The 19,470-nt window shown below is 38.5% G+C and overlaps 3 protein-coding genes across 4 annotated transcripts in view; 1 reads left to right on the top strand and 2 right to left on the bottom strand.

The window, feature by feature from the left end:
• Positions 1-19,470, bottom strand: part of PURG (purine rich element binding protein G) — a 228,491-nt gene that overhangs the window by 69,759 nt on the left and 139,262 nt on the right. The gene's annotated exons all lie outside the window — the stretch shown is intronic.
• GTF2E2 (general transcription factor IIE subunit 2) overlaps positions 1-19,470 on the top strand; it is a 28,306-nt gene that overhangs the window by 3,787 nt on the left and 5,049 nt on the right. For both annotated transcript variants that reach the window (XM_082205193.1, XM_082205194.1), the window contains exons 3-6: positions 12,233-12,324; positions 13,882-13,989; positions 15,572-15,754; positions 17,535-17,628. In XM_082205193.1, coding sequence (XP_082061319.1) covers positions 12,233-12,324; positions 13,882-13,989; positions 15,572-15,754; positions 17,535-17,628 — 477 coding nt within the window. The remainder of the gene's footprint in view (positions 1-12,232; positions 12,325-13,881; positions 13,990-15,571; positions 15,755-17,534; positions 17,629-19,470) is intronic.
• SMIM18 (small integral membrane protein 18) lies at positions 1,622-11,098 on the bottom strand. Its single transcript, XM_082205279.1, has 2 exons — positions 8,330-11,098; positions 1,622-2,244 (listed from the first exon to the last, which is right to left on the bottom strand). Exons 1-2 carry the CDS (start codon positions 8,487-8,489, stop codon positions 1,913-1,915), a joined length of 492 nt encoding a protein of 163 aa, XP_082061405.1. The 5' UTR covers positions 8,490-11,098; the 3' UTR covers positions 1,622-1,912.

The following is a 19,470-nucleotide window of genomic DNA, read 5'->3' as shown; positions in this document are numbered from 1 at the left end:
GCTGGACAAAGGAATAGAGTAACACTATGCTCTAATAAAGCAAGCCTCATCATTCGGCCAGCTCCTGTTGCATGATTGCCATTCTTTCTTTCCTCCAGACTTCCTTCCTCAAGTCAATGATCATACACTTTCAGGGCCAATACTAAGAATGCAAAGTTGGTGCTGCTGTTGATGTAGAGTCCTATCAGCCAGCTAAGCAGTTGTAACTTGCAGTGTTGAGTATTGCTTAGAATTCACCGAGACTTGCTTGTGGTTAGAAAAAGACTGCTGTACCACTCACCCCATGGCAGAATCAGTTCAGTCGTTTCCTCCCCTCACCTCATTAAACCAGATTGCAGAACTAAATGTTACATGAGCCTGCTGCCAAGAATTGCTTGTCCTGTCATCACCATGCTGTGTTCCCGTGCTCTGCATAATTTGATGGCAGCAATGAGACCTCATAGTGTAATGATATCATGGCATCAAGTTGTACTGTGTGTTGTACAGATTTTGGTGGAAGTGGGAACCCAACATAGGGCTACTTAGATTTGGTGCCAGCCTTGCTTTTCTTGTAAGGCTTAAATCCTCTCAAAGTCAAGAGCAGGAAACAATGCTGTTTTCATATTAACAGAGTTCCTTCCTTGCCTGACTGTTCCAAATATAAAAGAAAACACAGCACATACTGTTGGGTTTTTCATGTTTTTTAACCAAGTTGTCAGCCCTACTGTGTAGATGCAGGGTTGACAAATATGCAATACGGTCAGTAGTCGCGCTGGTATGCTTTCAAACTCATGTATTGGCATAAGGCTAGCTTTCATGGCATAATGCTTTCATCAGATGCATGGAATGTTACCCTGGATTGCCAGAATATTTTATATATATTGTGGTGTCTAACGAAAAACATGTTAGCAGTAAGGTCAGAGGAGATGGAATACAAAAAATGCCAACAGCAGTAATTAACTGCAGTAATGTTGATAAATGTCATTGAGTTGGTAAGTTGCAGATCGTAATTAATTTACTAATGTAAGAACGACTTGTTGAATGGTCTCTACAATTATTTTACATACAGCTAAAAAAATTTACTGTCAGTACTTCATGCATTTCATTTTCTTTTGACCTCCCTGCTAACATAATTTTCTCTCTCTGCACCAGGGACAGCTAACCAGCGGTTCTCCAGTTGCTGTTGTGCTCTCAACTCCCATCAGCCCCAGCCAACAAGGCCAATGGTCAGGGATGACAGGAGTTGTAGGACAGCACCATCTGGACTCCCAAATGTTAGCCACTCCTATACTCATTCTCTGATGGAATGCTTATACCATAATGAATATGTGAATAACTTTAAATATTTGAAATGTTCTACATAAATGATTAAAAAAATGTTGTTTGCTCATCTAATACCTTCAGATGTGAAGAATTCTAAAATGGTTCTGTGTTGCTATACTTCTTTGGGTTTGATAAGCTTACAGACTATGACAAATACTTTAAAAATGGAATCAGTCTTAGTGCTATTTTTTACTCTGCTGTTTTTATACACTTTACTTTGTCTTTTTATATGTTATTACTTGTTGCTTGCCTTGGGAAAGAAATATTGAATGACAATAATATTTATTTTTAAAATAAATAAATTAAGCAGTAGACATAATTGGTCAGATGAACAAAATTTTACTCCAATCTAGTCAACAGGTTTTCATTGTAAAACCAACAAAGAAACCACTTTTACATAAAATCCATTTTCACGTAACACTGTGATTGATCATCCCAGTATTAAGCATTTTGTGAACTCTTCAAGTTTCTATCCACCAGTGAACAAAAAATGGTGCTAATGATATTTAAGGCTAAGCAGAATCTGACTTGCTTGGTCAAAAGTTGCAAGCAGCTTTATTATAATATTGAACATAGATTTTGCTGTAGGTGCTAGCAAAACAGTCCATTGCTACACCACTTCTGTTTCACGTTTCCTGAAGCTGTCCATCATAGATCTAACAGGGTTTGGTTCATTCTCCAAGTCTTTCATAGTTTTGTTTTTCACACAGCAGCAGCAGTCAAGCAGCTCATATAAGAAAGCTAGCACCACCAAACATATTACAGTAAATATAAATATGACCAAAATGACAAAGCAGGCAGTGTTCCAGTTGTCATGGAAAGGATAAATCTTCTGCACTTGAAAACCAAGATATTGGTAGAGGGATGTAGTTTCATTCCAACGGCTATTGTTGAATGTTGCCATGTTGAGAGAGTCTTCCAACTTCCGTCTCTGCACCAGCTCTGTGTGTTGAAATATACAAACAGGAAAGTTGGTGATTTTCCTTTGTTGTTAAATTTTTATGCTTTTTCCTGTCACCAACAAAATAGAACTGTTTCTTCCTATGTAAATAGTTTGAGCTAGGTTGTGTTGTTTAATTGGCTAATTGTTTGTTCATGTTTCTTGCTATAGTTTTATATAACGGTGTTGCCTGCAGGTACATTAATTAAGTTTTATTTCAAATAAAGCAAAGTTTTGGATCATAGTGCTTACTTTATGTTTCTTACTGTATTGCAAGACTGCATCAGTCATGCGTAGGACTAGACATTTGACTGGACAGATACTGTCAAATAATGGTCATGTATTTTGAAATCAACTTTATTAGAACAAAAAACAGGTTTGACATTTTGCAAATTGTAAAAACAAGTTAACCTCTCCCCCCCCAACCCAATTAACTTACAAAATGGTAATTGCTATGATTTTTAATGTTGGGTAAAGTTTGTATAAATGTGAACAATTTACTGATCAGTTCTCTCAGTTTCATCCTGAAACATGGTCAGCCTACAGTTGTTGTTGTTGTTGTTGTTTTTAAAAAAGTAAAGTAAAACAGAAAGATAAGCCAAGTAACAGCAACTATTGAAAAACAAAAAAATAGTTTTTAAAAGCACTTGTGCAGGCCATAAATTCTTTGGTTCCTTCAGTAAACAAGATGAAGTCCTAGGCAGTCCTAGGACCTTTGCTACTATTGTAGTTGCCTGTGGATAAGCAGCAGTAGAAGCTTTCTCTGTGACTGCTATAGGGCTAGGGAGCAAGCAGACTTCACTCTTGTTCTTGCTAATGAATGACACCATGATGAAATAAATTGGTAAATTGCCAGCTGTACAATGGCTAGTTTATATATAATGCTAAACCGTGGTTCATTTAGCCAAAGTGTGGTTTGTTTGAATGTGCAAACCTAGATCAGCAGACTGACTATGGTTTGTTTTCTCACAACAAAGTGTGATGTAAAATCACGGTTTATTGTTGGCTAACAAGCTGGCTTACTAACTTTGCTTGGACATGTCTGCATTCTTGCTTAGCCATAGTTTGTATGACCACCCCCTCACTAAGCCATGGGTTGGCAAACTAAGGCCCGGGGGCCAGTTCCGGCCCAATCGCCTTCTAAATCCAGCCCGCAGACGGTCTGGGAATCAGCGTGTTTTTACATGAATAGAATGTGTCCTTTTATTTAAAATGCACCTCTGGGTTATTTGTGGGGCCTGCCTGGCATTTTTACATGAGTAGAATGTGTGCTTTTATTTAAAATGCTTCTCTGGGTTATTTGTGGGGCATAGGAATACATTATTTTTTTCAAAATACAGTCTGCCCCCCCCCCAGGTCTGATGGACAGTGGACCGGCCCCCTGCTGAAAAAGTTTGCTGACCCCTGTAAGCTATAGAGGCATGAGACAAAAACAGTTGGAAAACAAACCAATCATTGGAGAAACAAGCCATGTTTGCCCATCTGTGAGACAGTTTGTGGTTTGTTGGACATACAGTGGCTTAAACAAATCATGAGTTAGCATTACATGCTAACACAGCCAATGACAATCTTGACTTCATGGAATATTTGGCCATATTTGACTGCTTGGCTGACTGGCATGCCAAACTTAGTCATTTTGTTTGAATTAAGTTCTAGTGTTTAGAATATAATTCTTTGGTCATAATTCACATCACAGTGTATTTCTGTGCAGAAGTAAGTCCCACTAAGTTCAATGGGGCTTCATCCCAAGTAAATTAGCATAGGTTTGCAGCTTTAGAGAACTTTTTAAAGGTCACCAAGATTTGTATGGTCAATGAGAGACTTCTGGGTTTAATTACAGTGCACTGCACAGAGGAAAAGGAAGGAGCAGCATGTGCAGGCAAAAGGCTAGCACATATTTCAGCCAAATAAGCTAAGATCTGATCATTTGAACAAGGCCCATATGTCTTCTGGGTCATAGTAATCCAAGTAGTACAGATTAATGTTGGTCACTTCATATAATTCTCTGAAATGGCAGCTTTTGGTACAAATAACAGCCAGACATCAAAATCAGAAGGATATATTGCTGTTTAAAGGGCTCTGAGCATCAGTGAAGACCTTGCTTTTGTGAATGTATAACATTTATTGGAAGTTTAACAAAAATTGTAACTGCCATGACAGTCATACTCTCAAGGTCAAAACAAATGCTAGAATCCTTTTCTAGCCCATGTTTTTACCTAAAGAGTAAAATGTAGGCTAGTGCTATTAATCACAGTTTTATTTTTAAATGAGTTTGATTAACACAATAAGGACCAAATAACTTTGCATTGTGTGCTATTTGTTTGGTACTCTCACATTTATAATGGTGCCTCTCTCTTTATTTGCTTAGATTGTTGAACTCTTTATGGTCTAATTGTAGGAGCTAATGAGATAAGAGTTAAACCAGTGGCTCTCAATGTGAAGTACAACTTTTAAAAAATGAGATCTTAGTTTTTTCTTGAGATCTCTAGAGAAAGATAGTAATTGGCACAGGGAAAGTCTCCATCTCTGGGCCTTGGAAGACAGAATTCTGGATTGACTTGGTTGAGGAGAGGCTTCCCCAGTCAAATCGAGAGAGAGAGAGAGAGAAATCCTGTCTGCTTGTGGAAAGCAAGCTCCCATTGGACTCCTCACCTGCAAGCATGCACCACCCAACCCAGTGAGAGAGCTCAAAATGGGAGTGGGGAATTGGATGGAGCTGGCAAACCCCCACTCACACCCCTTTGGCTGTGAGACATCCTCCACACACAACCCACAGCTACTATCGCCAAAAGAGAAGACCTACTAGAGGCCATTGGGGTCGCCATCTCAATATTAGGACTACTCCCAAAACTGTTCTAGCTCTGCTTTATTATCTGTGCACCCAACAGGCAGGGAATGCCATGGATCCCAAGCCTCTAGGCTCCTTCTGCTCAACATTGATCAGAAAAGTAATATTGAAATGTATTGGCCAACATGGTCTCTTCAGCTGCATGACAGCCCCACTCCCCACTCACATGAAGCCTCAGTAGTAAATGCAAGAGAGCTTTGGACTACAGCTTTGAGCTACACACCCAAAGCTTGAGGAGCTTGATCATCTTGTTGGGGGGGGACCTAATGTTCTCCATTCCCCATCCCTGTTGTAGAATGGGAGAGCACCGATACTGCCTTTGTGTCTTCGATGTAAGTAGTTCTAGACTACAGTTCACCCACCAGTCTAGTCATCCATCTGCTGGATTTTTCTGCCTTGCAGGGTGGGATTTGGGAAAATTGCCCTATCAGAAAAATCAACATAGAGAAAAGAGCCTGCTTGTTAGTGCATGATGGAAGAACAGTCTTGGAAGTAAGAGCCACAGCTAGGCTCTTCTGTTTTAGAGGTAGCTAGACCTCACATGGCATCATTGAGCAGCAGGCAGTGTTACAAACTTGGATAGAAAAGCTAGGAGCCAAAAGGCTTCTGGGACATGGGTTGTGGGCTCCAACACAGAACGTCTAGCTGTCACTGAGGGGGTGGGGTGGCAACACTTTTTATTTATTATTTTGATAAGCCTGAACTAATACGCAATTCACACAAGTGACACATTGTTAAGATCACATTTTTAGCATAAACTGTTAATACATGCTTAGATTGGTGTTTAGAAGAAAAATATTGGTACCATACTTCAGTTTTCAAAATATTCTACTCTTTATTGTTAAACTCCTTAACTTATTGTCTATCCTTATCAAATACTTTGAGGTTTCAAAGCACATACATTTCAGTGATCCTTGAGTGTCAGCCAGGCACGAAAAATGGCACCCAGACTTTTTGAGGTGCTCACAAATAGAGAATCTTTAGGCACAAAATGTGCCTGGTACCCTGCTAATTTCGAACCCTGACAGCTGGTAAAACTTGTCACAGAAAGATGGCTGGACTTGGCTATGGAGAGCTTCTGTCATTTCTTCCAAAGGCAGTTTTAGTGGAGACAAAAAGACAAAGCCCTTTTGGTAACACACTACATAGACATAGGCAAGAGTCTTAACTAGTGAGAACAGCTTTCCTTTCCAGCTCTCCACTGGTATATAGACTGCCCAGCTGTGTGTTGAAAATATGAACATGAAAAGCTAAGAGTGTTGGGATTTATTGAATTTCCTGGAAAGAACTGCCATGAGCTTAATTTGATCAGTTTAATTTTGAAGCAGGACCTACAATGTGCTCCAAATTATCAAGAGCAGGGGAGAAGAGGAAGCAAAACACCCACAATAAAAAGAGCATTTGGATTCCTATTGTACTTTGATCCTGCCAAATAACGCAAGATACAGGAAAGAAAACAAAACACCTAATTGCCCATGGTGCCTCTAGCAGGTGCTTGTGCCCAATGGTGGTAGTGCAGTGATAAGAGATTGGGCCATGTTTTGAAGGTTCCTGTTTAGCCACAACTGACACATAGCTACATAGGATCCAACATTTTACTGCTGTAAATAGAGCCAACAGAGCTTGGGAAGTATATAAAATTATGAGCAAAGTGCATGGCCTAAATTATTAGAAAAGCCTGATGAGTCCATAGGTCATAAAGGTATTGTTGCCTACTGATTGCTTTTCTATGAAAGGAATCCTATATATCTGTTTGGCCTAAATATCAACAACCTGACGTATTTTTGGGGTGTGTGATTAATGTATGAGGCTGTGTTTCATTTTAGTTGAAAAAGCAGAGTACAGTGGTTTAAAAAACTGATTGTAATCTGATTAATGATTGCTACTGGTGGTATTATGTTGTTATAAGTTTGTACAAATATTTAAAAACAACACATTTCAATAATATTTAGGGGAAGGGTGAAATATAAATGTAACTATTTAAGAGAGCTTCAGACATGGCTATCAAGGGAGTGACTGCCTTTTATTTTTAAATAGTACTTGTGCCAGGAGGATTAGCCCTGATAGAATGTGGTATAAAGACATGATGGTGCTTAGTAAATCAGTAAATGTATTACTGTCCAATACTGATTGTTTTAAGAATGGGCATTTGTATTTACATGCTGACAATTATGCTTTGGAAGGGTACTTTCTTTTACTACCTTGAGATTAAAATTTTGAAACAAAATGTTTGGTTTTACAGTAAGGTAAATATATATATGTATATATATGTATGTATGCACTTCATTGTGTGCCCACACAGTCAAATGACAGTTAAATATTTCATGATTATTTGTATGTACTTTCTGCTTGACTTATTTTTACTTAGCCATATGGAAAGCAGTAAAAGCACATGACTTGCAAAGTAGGTTCTCTAGGTCATGTTAACGAAGTTCCGTATGGAAACATACGAGAACATGTTTTTAAGGACGATCTTCTCTGCAGTCTTATACCCACTTATCTGAGAGTAAGACCCATTGAACTCAGTGGGGCTTACATCTGAATAGACATGCATGGAATTGTAATGTTAAATGAACCAGTACAACATAAAACTTAACAGCTCATGTTTACTCTGAAGCCCCTCTGGTTTCAGTGGGGCTTACTCCCAAATTAGAGGATATAGGATTTCAGCCCAAAACAATAATCACTTCACACTTGAATTGGCAGAATCCCACTGAATATGTCAGTGATCCATCTCGGAAGAGGTACAATAGCTAAGTGCTAAGGGTTAAGGCTAGTCTAAGATTCCAGCTTAGTGGGTTTGGTTAATAGCATTTTTTGTGTGCAGTTTAGCGATAGTTTAAATTTGAGGACAAAAGAATCTTACTAGCACAGCCTTATTTCATATTTATTTAACAGTAGCTTTTACCAGGCAAAATTAGATTAATTAGTAGGTCACACGTCGCCTCAAAGGGATTTTGATCACAGAATATTACTGGGTGTGTTGGGCTCTCTCTGTAAGATGGATGGTCATCAATTCTTCATGAATGCACAGATGGTAAGATTCTCTATTAGCACAAGAGAAGCGTCTCTGCATTTAAGCAGCACATAATCCAGCTTTAGATGCAAGAGAAAGTAAACAGTTTGTATTTTTTAAAAAAAAATGTAGATAGGGGTCTTGCATGCTTTGATTTATTTTAAAAATCTGTTTTGCCTTCATATAATAATTGTACAACAATTTAAAAAAGGTATAAACCTACCTCTTTTTAGAAAGGATGCTGGAACAGTGCTGATCTGCTGTTTAATACAGCCTCGGGTACAGCTAAAATGGAGCTCTGCTGCTATTGGCTGAAGCAGAATGCAGCTGACAACTTCCTTTATGCTCATTTGCATCAGACCCCTACTCGAGGAGGAAATCATTCATAAATCTGAAATGTAGAGGGTATCTGTCTAGATCTTCTTCCCCTGCCTTGCCATTCCCCCAGAAGCTCCTTTAACCATTAAATATATTTATAAATAATGTGGCCTTTTGTGCTTTTGCTTTGATCCGAGCAAGGCACTTATTGTGTTAATGCCTTCAGGTTTCTTTGCTCTTTTAATGACATACCAAGCTGGTGCGAACCATCCATAACTAGTCAGAATCTTAATAGAAGAGAATTACTGCCTGATCTAAATTTTCCTATATTATTATGTACACTCACACAGACACACATTTTGTCTTTTCTGCTTTGTCAACCATTTATGGTAAAAGGCATTGAAATATTTGAAACTACAGCAGTAGTTTGTGAATTGTATCCGTAATATTTACCATTTTTCTTTTGTTGCTTTGTGACCCATTTCTATAGCTGAAATAGACAGGGAAGACCAGGTGATAGTTATGAGAATTACAATGTGTTTTGAATTCTTCAAAATGTGTCCAAATTTGTTATTCTTTCTTTAAAATATTGTAGGCTGTTTTTCTAGCATCTTAAGGCAGCTAGCAAAATTCCAGAGATGATTATTAACAACAAAAAAGAAATAAGCCAAAAACAGAATAACCTCTGGAAAATTAGAAATTTAGGTTTTTGTTTTCCACAAAATATATCTGAAAATAATGCCAGTGTTCTGTTTCAATGGATTCGTATTACCATTTAGGAAAGAAAACTGAATTTGTTATCACTTTGACTACTTGTATAAAAGTGATTAAAAAACCATCATGCTAAGTAGTTTTGGGTGTACATTTTCCTTTACTTTTTCAGTAGGGGTACACCAAGGAAGAGAAACTATCAATTCCAGTTAAAACAATATTTCATTTTAATATAACTGACTATGAATTGAAAACAGAGACATTGTTAACTATGAAAATCCTTTAATAAATCCATTTATTAAATTTTAAAAAAGAGCAAAGCTAGGGCAATCTGAAATAAAGCAAAACAACAACAACAGCTTAATGGCTTGGGAATGGGGTTACTAAATTTGCTTTCAACTATACAAATACATTCAAGAACTCTGTCCCATCAGAAGTATGGTGAGGAGGCATGAGAAAATATAATCTTCTTGGCTGTGGGAAGGGATTACGGAACCGTCTTCTTATGGAGGTATTCCTGAGCCAATCACTGGTTGCCTTTCCATAAGAACAGAAGACTGTTTCACTGTAGCATTCTTTTAATTAACTACTGCCTTTGTTATAGTCTGTTCACATTATTTTAATAATTTACTGATGGTTTTGCTTGTAGTTTTGTTTTTATTGTATTTTACTATTATGAGATTCCTTGGGTACAGTGTGTAGAGAAAATCAGCCTGTGAGTTGTTATACTGCATAATAACTGAGATAAATCTCAAATTTTCATTCATTGCCAGGAGTCTGATTTTTACCCTAAGTCAGTCTAAAATACATTTATCCAGTTCACTCAACCACTTTGTTTGATACAGTAATTGCAGAGACTTTCCACTGGGTCAGATGTGGTAAAATTATTTTTAGTTAATGGTCTTTTCTGGCACATGAATCCAGATAAGATTGCCACATGTTTGAAATTTACCGGACACAGCTGGGATTTTGCCATCTGTAACAGCGCTCGGGCAGAAATCTCTTGAGTGTCCAGGAAAATCTGGACATATGCCAACCTATGTCGGAAGTGTTGGGGTTTTTTTTGCAAATTTCCTTTAAAATAATTCCAAAACTAAATTTTTGTTTTGTTTTATTTTTGTGTCCGGATTTTCACTTTTTGAAATATGGCAACTCCAGTTCAACAAATGGTTTTGCTGTTGGAAACCCAGGGCCAATGGACTTGTGGTACTAGAATGAATGTTACTGGGAAGGATTTGAGAGAGCTGGCAACTTTTCAGAGCCTAAAGAATTCAGTGGCCTTTTCTTGCATGTGGGATCTAAAATATATGCTTATTTGGCTTGGTTAGTGCTAGAGAAATTGGGAGGCAGTTTAATTTCTATTTACAGTCTGTAAGACATGGGACAATTAGGGAGATTTTATTTATTACTGTATGTCATCTCATATCCTGCTATTTCTGGGTCTGGTGGACCCTCAGCTGCCTTATAGACAGATGGTTGTACCTAATAAAGTTGTTTAGTTAGTGTAAGGAATTCTGCTTGCGCAACAGGACTTCTTCTTTCGTCCTCCTGTCTCTCCCACCATCTGATCCCAGGGAGTTGGGGAAATGAATTTCCCCTCCAAAAAGATGCAATAAACAATATATGAATCCAATCACATAAGGTAAAAAAGTAGCAGAATAATACATTAAAAAGCAGTATCAGAATAAAAGCATCAGTATTCAAAAGCTATCCAGAATAGGTTTTCATTGCTTGTGGAAGCTATACATTGGAAGACAATTCCTTAAGTGTGCTGTTGTGCTTGAAAAGGCCTGGTTTCTCATGCTCCCCTGCTTCATTTCTGAAAGCATGAGGACTCAGAAGAGGAATTGCCAATGCTAATGAACACAATCGGATAATACAGTTTCAGTTCTTGTGCTTTTAACTGTTTTTAATTATCTTTCATGTGCTTCACCTAGAGATGGTTGTTTAGAAGGCAATCAAAAAAATATGGTAATACAGTGGTACCTCGGGTTACATTCGCTTCAGCTTAGAGACTCCGCTAACCCAGAAATAGAACCTCGGGTTAAGAACTTTGCTTCAAGATAAGAACAGAAATCGTGCGGCAGCAGCAGGAGGCCCCATTAGCTAAAGTGGTGCTTCAGGTTAAGAACAGTTTCAAGTTAAGAACGGACCTCCAGAACGAATTAAGTACTTAATCCGAGGTAAAAGGTACCCCTGCCCGTACGGGCCAGTCGTGTCCGACTCTAGGGTCGCACGCTCATCTCGCTCAAGAGGCCGGGAGCCGGTGCCGTCCGAAGACACTTCTGGGTCACGTGGCCAGCGTGACGAAGCTGCAACTGGCGAGCCAGAACTAGTGCCGCACACAGAAACGCCGCTTACCTTCCCGCTATAAAGCGGTACCTATTTATCTACTTGCACTTAGGGTGCTTTCGAACTGCTAGGTGGGCAGAAGCTGGGACCGAACGACGGGAGCTCACCCCACCGCGGGGATTTGAACCGCCGACCTTCCGATCAGCAAGTCCTAGGCACTGAGGTTTTACCCACAGCGCCACCCGCGTCCCATTTAATCCGAGGTACAACTGTAATAATTTACTAGTTGGTTGAAGCATTTATTGTCTCCAGTCCCCTTCACATGCAGTCACCATGCCACTGAAGTGTCTGATAAATAACCATTTGGCCCTACCTGTGTTACTGCTTTACTTTACGTGCTTTTTATCATTGTGAGATCACTCCATGGGAATATGTCTTCTGCAGAGCTTCATGTGCAGGGAACCTCATTCATGCTGTGTGGAAGGCTTGAGGCTCATTGCTGGTAATCTGTAAATATCGTTAACACCAAGGCTGCCAAGTTTTGCAAAACTCCCAGTGTAACACAATTTGTAAAGAGATACTCCGCTTTAAAAATGTCACAAACAGTTTACTGATAAAGATTACTCCTATGATAATGAACTGTGCTTTGAAAATCTTTGTTTCCCCAAACATGTAATAAGTGCTGTTTCTGAAAATACTGTAATGCATATGAGAACTGCTATGTCTTGCTCGTAGCTTTTTCTTTGTGGTTATGGTAACAGAAGGGTATATTTAGCCTAAATGAGAACATGTTTTTCCTTTGCAGATCACAGCAATGGATCTTTTAACTTGAAAGCCCTTTCTGGTGGATCTGGCTACAAGTTTGGAGTCCTTGCAAAAATAGTGAATTATATGAAGGTATAATCATTTGTTTCCAGATATTTAGAACAATAAAGTGTGCACCTTCTAGTATAATTTCCTTAATCTCAGCAGCAATATTAAATGTATGTGACAAGGAAAATGGCTAGATGCAAAAAAATGGCATATATCTTTCAGGCATAACTCTGCTGCTTTTGGGGAGGATACTATTCTGCCTGCCAACTGAGGTCTATCATTTCCTGCTTAATCCTTAAGAGTGGGAAATGGGAGTAGGGTATCAGCTAAGCTCTGCCTTGAAGGCTTCTGATTTAAGCACAAATATGACCATACCTAGCAGCACACAACAACCACAAGCTGATTGATTTCCTCTGACAGTTGGTATCCTGGAAACCTTGTTTCCTGTGCGGAAATGACTATAGAAATTAAGAGGTGCAATTTTGTTTATAGGCCTCTCACAGACTATTTAAATCACGGGTTAAAAGTGCTAGTTTTAATAGGGAATAAGTAGGCATAAGGGAAATGTGAGACACTGAAGTAAGGATTTAGTCTTTTCTTCATTTGCATAGCAGTACACGACATATCTGTGACTAACCAAGAAGTAACTATATTTTTATGTAACCACAGACATTAAAATATAAACTCTTGTGATTTCATTGTTTGCAGCAATGAGCTAAAAAGTATAAAAAGTATTATTGTGGATAACACCTGGCTTGGAATAATAATTTTGTACAAGTTAATTTTCACTGTAGTTACAGTAAGGACATTATTCATCTGAATTAATATATATACCTTAGTTCATACAATAAAAAAATGGGTGAGCGGCTGTAGTCCAATGGTTTATTAGACCTGCTGGTCCAGTTGTAATTTTGTGGACAGAGTAAGATTACATTTATTGCATTTGGATCTGCTGGTGGAAGTGAATAGAGCTATGTCAAACTCTGCAGTTCTGTTCTCATTTGGTAGAAGGTCTAACTACATTGTGCAGTATGATATATTACAACTTACATTGATTGGAGCTTCTTTCCCCAATGTGCATTTTGATAAGAGTTAACCAAACTCAGTTTTGACAACCCTGCCCATGTTGCAAAGCAGGAGAGCTACTTGGTACAGGCTGGTTGGGGTAAGAGCCAAGCTGTAGATCAATGTGCCCTTGATCTTGAGATTTCACCCACCTGTTACCTAGATGCTGGTTTCCTTTCCTATGAGCATAGGTACCATTTCAAATTTTAGAAGGGCTATCAATAAAGATCCAAAACCTAGCAGCTGAATTCCTGTAATAGCAATGCAGTGTTGCTGAAACGCTGTTGTAACACATTTGTGATACAACACTGGCCTATTTGTTGGTACACAGCATTCTGAGCATTTATATGTCGATATTTTAAAAAATTAATGGATTTGATTGTAACACATGCAGGATAAGAATAAATAAAGAGAGGTAAATTACTGGAGCTGAATCTGTTAATAGTGTCTCAGTTCTTTAACTAAAAGAAATTGCATTTCGTTGCTACCTAACTTCAGCACATAGTTTATGTACTCTTAATGTTTTACTTAAAAAAATTAATAGCAACTCAAAGTAGTTATGATTTCTTTCCCTAGACGCGGCACCAGCGTGGTGATACACACCCATTAACTTTGGAAGAAATATTGGATGAAACACAGCACCTAGATATTGGACTGAAGCAGAAACAATGGTTAATGAGTGAGGTAACGAAAGCAACTATTCAGACTTCTGAGATAAGGCCAGTTCAAATAAGCATTTTTATCAAATGTTAACTCATATTGTTCAGCTGTCATACAGAGCTTTAATGAGCTATCAAAAGAGACAAACTTAGCAAGTTGTTAAATTACTATTTGGTAAATACTGGTTCAAGTTATTGTGAATATATTTTCTGTAATGTTTAATATTACATTTCCCCTAAAAACCTGATATCTAAATGCTATCTAATGTGAATGCATCACGTTAAAAAAGGTGTGGCACTCTTCAAAGCATATACATTCGTTAACATAAATTTCCAGTTCATATTGTGTGTATGCTAATTGTGGAATAGTTTTAATGTTGAGTGCTTTATAGTAATAAAAGCTTAAAAGATCTGCATTTATTTAAATGTGGATTCTCAAATGTTACAATTGCAGGCATATTTTACTTTCACATACTCTAATAATATTTCCCTTTGGCTGTACAAGATGCCATCACTTTTAAACAGTAATTAAATGTTTAGCAAAGTCTAAACATAATCTGTTCTTGGGGAAAAGAGCACCCTGAAGCCCCCAGTGTTCATAGAATCCATGACTAGACATGTGCTAGCAAAATAAAACTGCAGCTTGTTGCCATATAACACACCTCCACCCACCTATTCTGAAACACCTGCCTTGCCCTATTCGTTCCAACAGAGTTTGCAAGCTGTTCAGCTTCATGCTCTTCTTCCAGCAGGGACATTCTGAGTGAACCAGGGTCTGCAGGTCACCATCAGTACTATTCAGTAGCAACTTGACTTGGCCAGAGTGGGCCTTGCTTTGGGCAGGGAAAATAGCTGGTGCTTGGAGGGGAGCTCCCACAGTCGGGCAAAAGAGGTCAATGTCTCCTGGGACAATCGCCAAGCACCTTCATCCCCAGGCTTATGAGCACTTCAGCCATCCCTACCCGTGAGTGAGTTACCAAGATACAGTTTTCTGAGAGACTCAACCATTTCAGCCTGACATATGAAACGTGTGTGTGTGTCCCGCCCCCCCCAAGCTGTTCTGGGGGTTCTCCCAACCCCCCCAGAGCCAGTTTCATTGGGGTAGTGGTGAGAGTGTTTTCCTAGTATATTTTAGAGTTTACAAGCAGACACAGTCCTACCCACCTCAAATTCATATTGCACAACACCCATGCTGAGAAGCAGAGATACTGCAGAATAACTTTCCTTCAAGAAGTCCTGGAAAGAGGCAAGGCCAGAGTGATGGCTCATTCAGAGACACACCAGGCAGCCTCCTGGACAGGCACATAATTCTGCTTGATCTCTGCACCGACAGTGACTGAATATTCCAGTTGCTCGTGATGCCAAGACATCATGCAATTTACATAATCATTGGGTGGAAAGAGGCTGATCAGGTGAGTAATATAGGCATGCAACATGAAGTTCCTACTTTGGGCCTTTAATTTATTGTGGCTCTTCAATATGCAGTTTTATTGTGGTAGGCAGTATTTCCTGGTACATAATTTAGGAATTACTGTTTTAACAAAATGTATACAAAGCAAATACATGGCATCTTCTGTAAAAACTGAAAACATGTATTTATGTTACAGGCCCTTGTCAACAATCCCAAAATAGATGTTATAGATGGAAAATATGCTTTCAAACCTAAGTACAATTTGAAAGATAAAAAGGCCCTGCTTCGGCTCTTGGATAAACATGACCAGCGGGGGCTAGGAGGAATACTTCTAGAAGATATTGAAGAAGGACTGCCTAATGCACAGAAAGCCATAAAGGTAAGCAACACTCCCTAGTTTCATGTTAGGAATTTGTTTTTCTTATTCTGCAAAAGCAAACTTGTTAATTGCTTTTACTTTTCAATAATACGCTGCAGTTCAGAACAACTTGTGTGCACTATCTGGGCAAGGATCTATTTTTTTTCTGAGAGATGTTCAGAAGCTGCCTCGACAATCCCTCCCCTCCCCCAAGTTCTTTCAGCTCCTCTTGAGTTCTTACAAACGCTGCTTAAAGGAGAAGATGGAAGAAAGTAGTGTACACAGCACCATTTTTTCTTTTTAAACGAACTGGTGTAAAACATCCACCCTTCTTTTTGAACTGCAGAGTTCAAAGAACAGTTTGGCAATTCATTGTGGACAGCTTCTGGTAGAATTTAAAATAAAAATAAAAATCAGAGGTCAACCCTCTGAATCATAGCCATTGTCTTACTCATGCTACAAATCAGTATAAAAGGGCCTTTGCAGTATTGATGGGGTGGGGGGAGTTCAATGAGACTTACTCCCAGGTAAGTCTGTATAGGATTCCACCCTAAATATACCAGTTTTACAAATGAGGAACTGATGCTGACAGAGAGTGAGTTCCTTAGGGTCCTCATCAGTTCAATTTGTGGTTGAGAATGCTTTTGAATTCTGGACTTCCTTTTTAAAAACCATGTTAGTGCTTTTTAAGTCAAAAGCTTAATACACACTCTTTTATTCACAAAACTACATTAAGTAACTGAATCATGGCAAAAGATTTTGGTATTTGTTTAGATCACTGATTTTAGACCACCTGCCATCTTAGACTCCGAACATCTTACGACACAACACCTAGAGGACCACCTAATAAATCACTTTTTCTGAAAATTCCATTAACATGAACACATTTAATTATTAATAAATTTGTATACCACCCTTTCTCCGAAGATCACAGGGTGTTTTGCAGCATAAAAATACAACATGAGAACACAAAATACATAAAAAACAAACAAACCAATAACTGTCTCCCCCAACACATTTAAAAGGCCATAGATCCGCCAGAGGCCTGTTCATTGAGAAATATTTTCGCCTGGCTCCTGAAGATACGCAATGAAGGTGCCAAATGAGCCTTCTTGGGGAGAGCATTCCACAAATGGGGAGCCACTGTAGAAAAGACCCGTTCTTGTGTTTCCACCCTCTGGACCTCTCATGGAGGGAGCATACTTTCAAACAGCTCTTACCCTAATGACAGGTGTTTTGACAGCTGCCTGCAGTTATGTGTGATCATGTGATCATCGCGGCTAGATTTTTACCTAGCAGTAACATTCTGAGTGAAAAGCTGGCTTCCAGCAGCTTTCCAGAATATATGTATATGTAGGCTTTGTTTATTAATATATATGATAGAGATGGGCTAACTCCCCCTCATAATTCATTGAATTAGTGACTAGAATTAGAATGTTCTTCCTCTTGCTTCTACAACCATAAGTCAACAAACCATAAGACACATTAGAATTTAGGATTATTCACCTTTCCCTTGTTTATAAAAGTGAACACTGTGGGGATAAATAATTTGTATCTTTCAAAAATCTGATGTTATGTGAGTTACAAGATGTTTTGCCCATTCACAAAATGCTTGCAAATTTTGGTAATTGTTTATGTCATAGGTGAAATTAATGCAAGGATCCGTCTCATATTTATTCTAAATGCGTTCCAGTGTTGAGCATCCACCCATATCTCTTAACAGATTCAGTTGTTGAGGATCTCAAAAGTACTGGAATTATCAGTGCTTAAGTACACTTATGTTTCTGTGTTTACATTTGAGGCTTTAGGGGACCAGATCATCTTTGTTACACGTCCTGATAAGAAGAAAATTCTTTTCTACAATGATAAGAGCTGTCAGTTTACAGTGGATGAAGGTTGGTTTTCTAATTACATCTGTAAAAATATGTATGTCTAGGGAAAGCATATTCTAGATATGGGTTTAGAATAGTTTATTACTGGTCTGTGAGACATTTGGTCAAGCAGATGTTGCTAGACTACAACTTTCATTATCACAGACAAGTGGCCATTGTCTGGGGCTGATGAGAGCTGGAGTTCACCAAACCTGATGCCACACTTGTGGTGTCAAATGTTAAAATGTCACTTGCGTGTCTTACTTCATCTGATGTTGTACAACTTGAACCTGAATTCTAATCTAATATTTAAATTCCAGAGCCTAAAATACTGAACACACTCATCTTAGCAGTGTGCTGGATGTTGGAGACCCTTGAAAGCAGGCATCATGGTCTAGGGCAGGGTTTCCCAACCTTGGGTCTCCAGCTGTTTCTGGACTACAATTCCCATCATCCCTGACCACTGATCCTGGTAGTTAGGGATGATGGGAGTTGTAGTCCAAAAACAGCTGGCGAGCCAAGGTTTGGAAACACTGCTCTAGGGCCTTTTAGGCTCCCTTGCATACAGCCACATAGTCCCCCTGTCCTCTTATGAAAGGGAAACATGCAGGCAGAGATTAATCTGGTAAACTTGTTAGTTTATTCATAGTAAATAACGAATTGAGAGGAGGCAAGTATGAGCCATTACTTAAAAACTCTATATTCCAGAAAAAAATAATAATCAAGAGATTCGAGCACCTTCTATGAGGAAAGTTAAAAGTGGTTGGGATTTTTTGTTAAGGCAATCTTAAGGGAGGAATACGGGAACAGGATTGTGCAGCCAGTGTAGAATTAAACCCTGTCCTCCTGTCCATCAGCGGACATCACCAGTGATGCCACCTGGTGTGTGTGTGTGTGGATTGGGGGAAATGGCGTTGCAGGCCAAATTGGACCTCCTGGGAGACGGGCAAGTTTTCAGATAACTGCTGGGAATACGCAGATGATAAGACTGTTCCCTAAATATAGGAGTGGTTGGTAGGCTTTCATAAAGCCTTTTTCTCTCCTTCAAAAATTTATTTTAGAAGAATATGAGAGAAAATAATTGTAGATATAGCTAAGCTATGAATAAAGTGGGATTGTTCTGTTTTCTGAATGCTTTAGAGAAAGCATAGAAGCCATCCGGCATATGTAGTAATGTACTATTTTTATGTACTGTTTGATGATGATGTCATTTTTGTCCATTATCTGCTGCATTGTCATCACCATTATCATATTTTATTTATGAATTATCTAAATATAGTCAGTGTTGCACTTCTACCTGATGTTCAGTCTATTTAATCCCAATTCCTTTGCAATTTGGGGTGTCAGTAATTTGAAACATGGTTGATTTTTAAGGCTTTATGTTTATTTTCAGATAACAAAATTGTAATTATTAGCTTAATTTTTAAATTTAATATCACATGATAGGATGAATGCATAGCTGTGTAAAATGTTTGTGAAAGGTTAGGGTCTTCATAATTTGATCTGTAGATGGCAGCATAATCTCACATTTGTAGTTTGCTTGCTCTGTTATGGAAATAATTGTGTATAAATTTTGTTTTGGAATCTGTCATGGTACATTAACAGTGTGTTTTTGTGACCTGTGATTTTATCATTTATCTGATTTTTTAAAGCTTAAACTCTGCTAAAAAGATACTATACTTCTTTCTTTCAGATATGAATAGTCAGCAACGGCTATCATAGGGTAACCTATTACAGGCTTTATTTTAGAACAGTGGTTCCCAATTAGCTCAGTACTGTGGACCCTGCTTTTCAAAAGCCAGGCCATGAACCCCCTACTTTTGAAAATATTTATATCTGCATAGTAGTTTTTGTTATGTGAGTGGT

The sequence above is a fragment of the Podarcis vaucheri genome, assembly GCF_965113315.1.
Source record: "Podarcis vaucheri genome assembly, chromosome: 17".
Taxonomy (NCBI): Eukaryota; Metazoa; Chordata; class Lepidosauria; order Squamata; family Lacertidae; genus Podarcis; species Podarcis vaucheri.
The sequence above is the reverse complement of the archived record's forward strand: the minus strand, read 5'-3'. Positions and strand labels throughout refer to the sequence as shown.